We start from the raw sequence: 11,312 nt of genomic DNA on the forward strand, positions 1-11,312 counted from the left end.
TATACTACTACTAATAATAGGTACATATGTGATATATACTAATAATAATACTATATACTCATGTGATATATACTAACAAATAGTTATAATATATACTCACCCTTCTCTAGTGGTTTAAGATTTTGTGTGTACTAGATAAAGCACTGGCCCTGGAGTCAGAAGGACCTGGATTCAAATCCAGCCTCAGACACTTAACTAGCTATATAACTCTGGGCAAGTCACTTAACCATGATTACCTCAAAAAAAATGTGTTGTATATTTTTCTCACAGCAATCCTGGAAGATGGATTGTGAAAGAACTACTATGTCTATTTTATAGACAAAGAAATTGAAATTGACAAAGGAGAATTATTTTGCCCAAAGTTACACAGCTGTAGTAAGACCTGAAGCAAACTTTGGTCCCCTGCATTTCAGTCAAAGTCAACAGAGGGAGAAAGAGAGGACATATTGTCATGGGAGTTTATTACAGAAAACTTGGACAGAGGGAAGGAATAGATGAGACATTCAGGAAACAGATCACAGAATCTGAGAAGGGATCACAGTGGCCATCTAGGTACCAGTTATACCCAAAAAGATTCCCCACTATCAAACGTCCATCAACTGGATATCCAGTCTCTACTTGAAGACCTCCAAGGAGAAGGAGCTCACCACCCCTTGGGGCAGCCCATTGCACTTTTTAACAGCTCTGATTGTTAGGAACTTTTTCTGACATCAAGCCAAAATTTGTCCTTTTGGAATTTCCACTCCCTGTTCCTGTTCATTCCCTCTAGTGCCAAACAGAACAAGTCTGATCCTCCCACATGAGAGTCCTTCAAATACCTGAAGATAGCCACCACTGAATCTCCTCTGAGTTTTCTTTTCTCCAGGCTGGAAAATCCTTCAACTTATTCTCATATCCCATGGGGTCAATTACACCATCTTGGTTGTCTTCTGAATGCTTTTCAGTTCAACTGTGATGCCCAGAATTGAGCACAGTACTATAGAAGAAGTCTGATGAGGGCAGTGGGTAATGGGTCTATCACCTCCTCATTCCTGGGAGGAATGCAGTCCAAGATCCCATTAGCCTTTTTGACTTACCACCTCATGTGGAAGACTTGTATTAAGTCTATGGTCCACTAAGACCCCCAGATCTTTTTTAGGAACAACCCTATCATGTACTTGTGATGTTCTTTTGTTCTTTTTAATCTAAGTTTAAAACTTTATATTTACCTTTATGAAATTTATTTGATTAGATTCAGCCTTTTTGGACCCTTATTCTGCCATCCAAAGTGCTACTTCTCCCCTGTTTTGGTGTCATGCACAAAATGAGGGGCATGATTCTATGCTTTTATTCAAGTCAGTGATAAAAAAAATGAACCAATTCCAAACCATTTGCTAAGCACTTCCTATATGCCAGGCACTGTGCCAAGCACTCAAGATTCAAAGAATGAGAAAAAAAGATCCTGCCCTCAAGGAACTCACATTCTAACCAGGGAGCTAATGTGCAAAGAGCAATGCATAGTGTGTGGAAAAGTGTGAAGAGGAAGGAAACTGGAAAGGCAGAATGTATTCAAATTACAAAGAATCTTAAATACCAGAGGACTTTATAGTTTATCCTGGAGCTAATCATGGGCCTCTGTTGTTTACTGAGTAGGGGAAAGGAAAGGAAGAAATAAACATTTATTAAGCACTTACTTTGGGCCAAGGACTCTGCTAAGCCCTTTACAAATATCTCATTTGATCCTCATGCCAGCCCCAGGAGTGAGGTGCTATTATCACCCCCATTTTACAAATAAAGAAACTAAGGCAGACAAAGGTTAAGTGATTGACCCAGTGTCATAGAGATAGTAAATGTCTGAGACAGCATTTGAATGGAAAGGAAGTAAGGAAGGAAAGAATGAGAGACAGAGAAAAGGAGATGAGAGAAAGAAAAAGAAAATAAGGAAGGGAGGGAGAGAAGGAGAAAAGAAGGGAGGGAAGAAAGAAGAAAAAGAGAAAGAGAGAGTGAGGAAGAAAGAGAGGGAAGGAGAGAGAAAAAAGAAAGAAAATAAGGGAGAAATGGAAGGAAAAAAGACAGAAAGAATAAAGAAAAAGGAGGAAGAAAGAAAAAGAAGGAAGGAAGGAAGGAAGGAAGGAAGGAAGGAAGGAAGGAAGGAAAGAAGGAAGGAAGGAAGGAAGGAAGGGTGGGTCTTGTGCTTTATACCCTGGGCTACCTGTTTCTGTTAATAGACCAGTGAGGCAGTGCTCCATAATAGAGTACTAGACTTGGAATCCGAAAGCCCTATGCCCAAATCAAACCCCTGATATTTACTAGCTATAGAACTGTGAGCAAGTCCCTTAATCTCTCCAGCTTTTAGGCAATTTTCTAAAACTCTAAGTTATATCTAGATTGTGATCTGTCCTGGTAGAAGTCCTGACATCAGCAAAATAAATCACAGTATACCACCTAAACCAATCAACCAGGAAAATTCTATCAATGTTGTTTACCTAAATTTTAGTGAGATTTCACAAAGGTTCTCATGCTATCCTCATGGACAAAACATGGAGTCTTAGCATAGACAATAGTACAGTTAGTGGTTTTGGAACTGGCTGAATGATTGGACCCAAAGAGTTTTTAATTACTGTATGTCAACTTGGAAGAAGGTCTGTGGTATAGTGCCCTAGGGAGCTGTCCTTCATTCCATACTGCTTAATACTTGGGTCAGACTTGAATAAAAGCATAGATAGCACATTTGTCCATTTTTCCAATGACACTGGATGAGTCAGGATCCAAAAATATCCCAGCCAGCAAGCATGATGGGATGAAGCAAAGGAGCTGAAACCCTCTGTAAAATGGGAATAGCACCCTCTGAAGTACTGACCTCCCTGGGTTACTTCTAGGCTCAAAGGAGATAATGTCTGCAATGCATTTGCAAAGTCTAAAACACTCTACCAAGATCAGCTGTTACTAGTAGTAACAGTAATAAGATGAAGCTTAATAAAAATAAATGGAAAATCCTACACAGGTTGAAAAAACAAATTGCAAAATCACAAGATAAGGGAGATGCAGCTAGTCAAAATTAGTCTGAAAAAGATGGGGTGGGGTGATTAGTAAAAAGAAAGCTCAGTAGGAGACCTCAGGATGATGGAGCAGCCAAAAAGGTCCAGACCAAGGGAGGTGATGGTCCCGTTGTCCTCGGCCCTGGTCAGACCATGTTAGAAATGTAGTGCTCACCACTGGATGGCATATCTGGGAGCTCTTCAAGGGCAACGAGGGTGATGAGGGGCCTCAAGGATGTGCCACATGAAGACTGACAGAAGGACTGAGGACACGTAACCCCAGGAGGTAGAGGGTGGCAGACAGGAGACATCATCCGGGGCTCCCCTAGGGGGAAGGGACCGGTTCTACTTGGCCCCAGAGCTCATAACTAAGAGCAAAGTTGCAGAGAGCACATTTCAACTCCTTTGCAACATGATAACAAGGAGAGCTGTACCACAGTGGATTGCACTGCCTCAAAAGGCTGCAGATTTCCATTCACTAGAGATCTTCAGGCTGGAGGCTAGATGACCATTTGGAGAGGTGGAAGATGGAAGAAAATGGGAGAAGCTAGATGGCACAGTGGATAGAGCACCAACCCTGGAGTCAGGAGGATCTGAGCTCAAATCTGGCCTCAGATACTTACTGGCTGTGTGACCCTAAGCAAGTCACTTCACCCTGATTGTCTCAAGTTTCCTCAACTGTTAAAATGAGCTGGCAAACTGCTCCTGTGTCTTAGATACAACTGAAAAGACTCAACAACAAAAAGGAGAAAAAATTACAGCTCAAGTACTGGACCTGGAGTCAGGAAGACCAGAGTTCAAATCCAGCATCAGACTCTTACCAGCTGTGTAACCATGGGCAAGTCACTTAACCTCTGTCTGCCGCAGTGTCCTCAACTGTAAAATGGGAAGAATGATAGCACCCAGCTCATAGGGTTATTGTGAGAATCAAATGAGATAATATTTTAAAAGGGCTTAGCACAGTGCCTTAAGCATAGAAGGCGCTTAATAAATCCTTCTTTCCTTCTTTCCTTTGCATAATCATGATCTGAGTTCAAATTCTGACTCACTTACTAGCTGTGTTACCCTGAGCCACTTAACCTCAGTTTTCTCATCTGTAAAATGGGGATAATAGCGACACTCATCTCACAAGGTTGTGGCAAAGATCATCTGAGATAACATAAGGAAAATGCTTAGCAAATCTTCAAGTTTTATAAATGCTAGCTATTGTTATTATTATGACTACAGAAATACAAACATTGGTGCAAACACAAAAATAAATACATAGACTTAAACACACATGTTTTGTGTTACTGAGAAAGGACCAATGCCTCTTCTTCCCCTAGTCTGATACACGAATCTCCTATCATAGACCCTGGGGGAACTCTAATGAGCTAATCTCCTTCATAGGTGTTTAGGGCCTGGGGAGGGGCCCAGTCTCAAGTGTTCATCGTTCCCTCCCCCTCCCCTTCCCTGCTTGGAGCAGGGAGGTGGGGAATGGGGGAAAGCAGCAGGAGTCTCTAGAAACATGTTTAGCCAAATAAGGCGAAAACTGGCTTTCTCCTCCTGGCACATCCTGGGCCCACCCCAAGGTTGGCAGCTGCTCCTGTAGAGGCCCTCCACACAGGGGCAGGGAGGGGTGGAAGGAGGAGAGGTGTCAGGTGCTGTGGCTCTTGGACCATTTCAGATTGGAAGGTGGAGAAAAGAACTTTTGTGGGGAATCTTTTCAGCCTAGAAGACAGCAGATGTCTAGTCCAAGGGCAATTGTTATCTGAAGGGGTGTGGGCTGATTGGAAGGTAAAGAAAGCTCTTGGGGAGTCAGGTTTACACCTCTATTTCCCTGTTCCTGCCCAAGTCCTAACCGTGGGCCTCCCACATGTGTGCTGGGGGTCACAAGGAAGATCTGCTAGAGATTGGGGATGCTTCTATGTATTACATCCCCACTACTACAGGCACAACTCAGGGGACCCACCCCAGGGTTTTCTTATATAAAGAACTATACTCTGCTTTCCTCCATTACCCCCAGCCTTAGAGGATGGTGACTCTGTTCCTCCAGCTCCCTTGGGGAGAGGTAGTCTTTTAGGCTGTGACAAGAGGCATGGTGTTCAGACACAAGGGAGAGCTGGGGGATCAGCTTTTGTTGGTGATATTTGAGGAGAATGTAATACCTTGCTGTTGAACTCTCAGGACCGGTATACTTAGGTAAAACATAATCACAGCTAAATTGAATTTAGCACGTTAAGATTTGCAAAGCCCTTGATAGACATTACTTCATTCAATCCTCAGATCATCCCACTAAGATAGATAATGTGGGTATTATTATCCCCATTTTTCAGGTGAGTCAACTGAGGCCCAGACAAGTCAACATGATTTGCCCAGGGTCAAAAAGATTCACAAATAGCAGAGCTTGAACTAGACCCCGTTTCCTCCGACTTCAGACAATACTCTTTCCGGTCCCTTTCAACACATCAATAAAACTTAGAGAGAGTAACAGAATGGCCTAACCCTTAGCATGGAGTGCCAATGCCATAGGTACATAGGCATATGACAGTGACCATCATTTGTTAATTCCGTTCAATTCGATTCAACACGCCTTTATTAAGAATGTACTAGGTGTCGGGGGGATGCTGGACACTGGACATACAAAGACAAAAATGGCCCTGCCCTCAAGAAGTTTACATTTCACTGGGGGAAAACCATGTCACAGGTAAGTCAATAGTAAATATCCACAAAGTATAATAAAGGGAAAGGGGAAGAATTCACAGCTGGTAGAATCAGTAAAGGCATCACGTAGAAAGAAGTAAGCCGGCTGAGCCCTAGAGACAGCTAGGACTCCAAAGGCGTAGAGGTAAGGAGGGAGAGCATCCTGGGTTTTGGAGCCTAGCCTATACAAAGGCAGAAGATATTACATATGGCAGATGGCAAATAGGCTGGTTTGACTAGGGAGGTCAAGGAAGGCTTCCCATGGCATTTGATGAACTTAAATGAAGGGGCAGGAAATGTTAGGATCCCTAGGGAGAAAGAAATAGAAAAGACTTCATGGTGACCCCCACCTTCTCTGGTCCCAGAAACTGGACTACGCTTCAACCCCAAGCTATGAGCTGGTGATCATGGCAAAGAACCTGGCGGAGCTCGTGGGGTCAGGGATGGACTCTCCAGTCACAGTCACCGTGACGGTGTTAGTGGAGGAACCCATGTGGCCCCCCGTTCTAAGCCAGGAGAGCTATGAGGTCACCATCCCTGACAGCACCCCACCTGGCACCATCCTGCTGACCATCGGGCCTGAAGATCCCCAGAGCCCTCCACTCAGGTAAACAGCCTGCTCTTCTTCTCTTCAACCAGGGGCCCCAAGGATTGCCCAGCCCATCAGCACCAAGATCCCTAGCAGAAATTTGGGAAACCTTCTGCTCTCTATTACCAGATTTGTGGGTTATTCTTCACTTAAATTATGGGGACTCCTACATTTAGAACTGGGGGGAGACTGAGAGATCATCTAGACCAATACACTTATTGTACAGAGATGGAAAAATGACATGCCCGACGTCCCACAGTTAAGTGGCAGACAAGATTGGAACCTTGGTCCCCTGATTCCAAATCAAGCACTCTAGCCACTATGCAATGCTGTATATGATAATATGCAATGGCATGGATGGTCTCAAAACTCAGATAATCCCCAAATCATTTCTTTCATCTTTGGAATGTTTCCTCTGATGATTTCTGCATCAGAGTCTAGGACAGGAGTGAAGAACCTGCAGTCTCAAGGCCTTCTAGGTCCTCAAGTACAGTCTTTTAATTGACTCCAAACTTCAGGGAACAAATCCCCTTCATAAAAGGATTTGTTATGTGAAATTTGGATTCAGGCTACATCCAAGGACCTAGAAAGCCCAAGGCCAGAGGTTCCCCACCCCTGGTCTGGGTTCAGGATGATATTAGAACATATATATGTATATGTGTGTGTGTATATATACTATTTTTTATATTTATATAAATTTAAATATTCAAATATAAAAAATATTCTTATACAGTGGGTTGGGGCCATCCAACCAAAGACATATTTGGAAGGAATTGGCTGTGGACACTGGCAAAGCGCGGGGGGTGGGGGGGAATGGGGGGGTTTTGAAGGGGGGAAAAATCTTTTTGTGCTCTGAAAAAAAAAAAAAAAACTTCCAGTCATGAATTTTTGAAAATTGACTTCAACTTGTACCCCTAATAATTTCTGCAGTATATTGCTTGTAGTAGACATTCAATAAAAGTTTATTGAATTGAGAGGGGGAAAGATTGGCTTCAAGTCAAGAGACAGAGCACTAGACTGATGTCAAGACCTCGGTTTTTATGCTGTCTCAGATACTTACTAGCTGTGTGACCCTGGGCAAGTCATTTAACCTCTGTCTGCCTCCATTTCCTCATTTGTAAAATAGAAATAATACTATTCATCCCATAGAATTGTGAGGAGTGTGTTTTATACATCTCAAAAGTATAGAAATGAGAACTTTTATTATGATTTTTTTCTTCATTCCATTACCATCCACTCCCCCACCCACCTGGTGGCATTCCCCCAGGAGGGACAATGTCCTGGTAGATGGGATAGATCCCTCCTGCTTGGGGAAAGGAGATTCTAACAGTCGGTCACAGAATGACAGAATCCCAGGACTTAGACCCAGAAGGAACCTTGGAAATGATCTGGTCCAACTCTCTCATTTCACAGATGAAAAAAATGAAGGCCAGATGTGACTTGGCCCCGGGCTCAGCTCTGACCTCATGTGATCAGCTGCCTTCTCCCATTCCCAGCCTCCAGTTGCCTTTGGCCCATCCCCAGACCCCTGTCAGACAGAATAATATTCAAGTCAAGTCAACTAGCATTTATTAAATGGCTACTATCTGCCAAGCACTGTGCTAGGCACTGGGGGTTCTAAGAAAGGCAAAAAACAATTCCAAAAGTCTTTTCTTTCAAGGAGTCACAGTCTAAAAACTATCATTTATTTAACTTTATGGTTTGCAAAGAGCTTTACATACATTATCTCCTTTGATTCTCACAACAGCCCTATGAGGTAAGTGACACTATTATTCCCATTTCACAAATGGGGAAACTGAGGACCAGAGAGAGGAAGAGCCTTGCCCTGGGTCACCCAGTCAGTGCCTGTGTGGCAGGATTTAACCCAGCGCTTCCTGACTCCAAGTTCTATACTAAATCCCCTCTGCCACGCTGTCTCTCACTCCATCCCCATGTTGGTCTATCTCTGTCCCCCAGAGCATTCATGTCCCTGATGCCTTGGCTGCAGTTAAATGATCCCTTTGGAGTTATTCCAAGCTCCCCCATTCCACCCTCCATTGCTCCCACCCCAAACACACAGGCCTAGACCACCTTTCCATGATGGTCTCCTTGGTCCGTTGTCCCAGAAATGGTGAAAGGGCCACAAACCTCCTCCCTCCTCCAGGTCCACACATCCAGGACCTGATGCTTGACATGGGGCACTGATGAATAACAGATGCCTTTGTTTGCTCTCTGTCCCCACCCCACCCTTCTCAGATCCCCCTCCATCGCCCTTCATGGAAACACAGAATGTCAGAGCTAGAAGGAATCTCAGAGGGAATCTAGTCCAACCCAGACCTCTGCAGGAATTCCATTTGGAACAACCAGACAAGTGACCTTGGCATTCACTGGAAGGCCTCCAGTGAAGGGGAGCTCACTACCTGCCCGTGTGGTCCATTCACCTCTAAACAACTCCATCGTTAGGAGGTCTTCTTTTGTACTGAGGGGCACTTGGTCTTTGGGAAGCTTCTAATTTGCTCTTCTGTCCTTGTTCTCCAGTTTTCCTTCTTTGACTTCTTCTCTGGCCACCTGGGAGTGGCCACCCCACCACTCCAAGATTCCTTGGGTAAGAAAGCTTGGGTCTGAGAGAAGGTGGCCGTAAGCTGCTGCTTACTACCTTCTAGACCTTGGGCAAGCCTTTTAACCTCTCCTGGTCTCATTCTTCTTGTGTGTAAAATGAGAGGGTTAGGTAAGATGGTCCACCCCTTGGTCATTTCCTTAAAGATTTAGAGTCAGGAAGACCTGAATTCAAATCCTCCTTCTGACACTAGCTGTGTGACCCTGGGCAAGTCCCTTAATCTCAAGGCTAAGGCCTTGGTTTCCTCCTCTATAAAATGGGGAGAATAATAGCACTTGCTTCACAAGGTTGCTGTGAGAATCAAAAGAGCTAATAGTCCAACAGAGAAGGAAACATATACATACAAGATAAAAACAATGTAAATGGGCAGTAATTACAAATAGGGAAACAGTCCCAAAGAAAGGGAAAGACTTTCCCAAGTCCACATATAGTAAGTGACAGAACCTGGGTTTGGGATCCATGTGTCATGACTCTAGCACCAAATCATGCTGCCCTACCACCAGGATGATATGTAAGGGAAGCAGCATAACTCAGTGGAAAGAGGTCTGGATTAGAGCCAGATCCCAATAACTAATTGTTATTGGGCAAGTCTGTGTCTCAGTTTCTTCATCTGTAAAACGGAGTTGAACCAGACGGCCTCTCAGGTCATAAGGTTCTAAATATGTGATCCTATACGGTCCTTCCAGCTCTAGATATCAGGAAACTATGACAAGTCCCCCTGCACAACTAGGTAAACTGAGGTACAAAGTGGTTTTTGTCAGAGGACACACTTTTTCCTGGGAGCTTTCTCCCATTCTCTCATCCCCCCAAATTCTAGGTGTCCCTTTCCTTCTCCCAGTCTGTCCCATGTCACTTCCCCACCTTATGTGTTCTTAGGTTCTCAATGATGAATGACTCTGAAGGGTGGTTGTCCATCGAAGAACACTCTGGTGAAGTCCGAACAGCTTCAAAACTGGGATCGGGACAGCCTAAGGAGACATATACTGTGCAAGTAGTGGCCGAGATCATGGGTAAGGGAGAAACTGGGAGGGGCTGGCCCCACACTGTGAAAGACCCAGAGTCACACAAAGGGATCCTAAGAAAAAATAGTGAGAGGAAGACAGACAGAAAAAGAATGTTTTTTTCTCATCGAAGCCCAGAATCACAGAGTCTGACTGGAAAGGACCTTAGAGACCTTCTACACCACCCCACACCCAAGCAGCCAATCCCCTTCGATATCCCCAACAAGGCCATTCATCCAATCTGCTTTCAAGAAAGAACTGATGGGAAATTCATCCCATCCCAAAGCAATGCATTCCACTTTGGAATAGCTCCGTCAGTGTCTCCACCCATTACCTAGGTCTATGATATATCTTTAGGAATATTTTCCCCAGGTACCCAACTCCATGAACAGGGTTCCATGACCCCCACAAGGGCAGAGAGTTTTCCCTTTTCTCCTCCCAGCACCCTCTGCCATGACCTTCTGGCTCAACCAGGTGAAAGTAACCAGTGGTTGACCAGGATATTTGATGGGAAGGTGCTCTGTCATAAAGAGCAACTGTCCCTTTGGTGTCCCTATACTCCCTACACCCTGCCCAATAAATAAGTCACCTCTCCATGGCCCAAGGGGAAAAAATTACCCCCATCGCTCCCACCCCCACCACTTAGGTGAGAGACCCTGCCAGAGTCCCTGGCATAAGCTGGTTACAGCTGTCTTCCTAGAGAACAAGAGCCCTTCCATTAGCTGGTGACCACCGATGTCTGGGTAGTGGTAGGAAGAGGCAGGCTTCTTGAGGGAGAAGACTTTGACTGGAATTTCCTACTTAGCACCTATGTGGCCTTGGACTCTGGGTCTCAGTTCTCTCATATATACAATGAGGGGTTTGGATTTGACCCTGGGTTCTTAAACTGTTTGTGCATCATGGATTCTTGGTCAGTCCCGTGAAGCCTATGGACCCCTTCTCAGGATAATGTCTTTAGAAGCATAAAGCAAAACTTATAGGATGACAAAACAAATGATATTAAAATATAGTCATTAAAACATTTTTTTTATGTCCACAGATCCTAGGTTAAGAATCTCTGGATTAGATATCTAAGGCCTTCCCCAAATACAAGGACTTGGGTGTGGGTTGAGGGGGAGGGGGCATGTTTTCCTGTCCCCTGATCGAGAATCAAAGAGAATAGACCTGAAAGGAGATCTCAAAAAGGAAGCATAATTTAGAGATTAAGCACTAGATTTAGAGACAAGAATCACCCAAGTTTAAGGGCCACCTTTGACACTTACCAGCTATGTGACCTTGGAGAAGTCACTTAACCATCTATGGAAAAAGGGAAATAAACTAGATGTTCTCTAAAGTCTCTCCCAGCTCTAAAGTCAAGAGATCATGCCATTCACTCCCCTGTTTTAGAGATGAGAAAATGGAAGTGGGAAATTTAAAAAAAAGAAAGA

General features: G+C 44.1%; 1 protein-coding gene across 1 annotated transcript in view; it reads left to right on the plus strand.

Annotated features, from left to right (window-relative positions):
* The window catches only part of CDH16 (cadherin 16), a 42,541-nt gene that overhangs the window by 23,317 nt on the left and 7,912 nt on the right, over positions 1-11,312 (plus strand). The window contains exons 13-14 of the mRNA XM_069085820.1: positions 6,065-6,306; positions 9,761-9,894. Of these exons, the coding sequence (XP_068941921.1) occupies positions 6,065-6,306; positions 9,761-9,894 (376 nt within the window). The remainder of the gene's footprint in view (positions 1-6,064; positions 6,307-9,760; positions 9,895-11,312) is intronic.

The sequence above is a fragment of the Petaurus breviceps genome, unplaced genomic scaffold (assembly GCF_028583685.1).
Source record: "Petaurus breviceps papuanus isolate PSGF00001 unplaced genomic scaffold, PetGlider_PUasm1.0 176, whole genome shotgun sequence".
NCBI classification, from domain to species: Eukaryota; Metazoa; Chordata; class Mammalia; order Diprotodontia; family Petauridae; genus Petaurus; species Petaurus breviceps.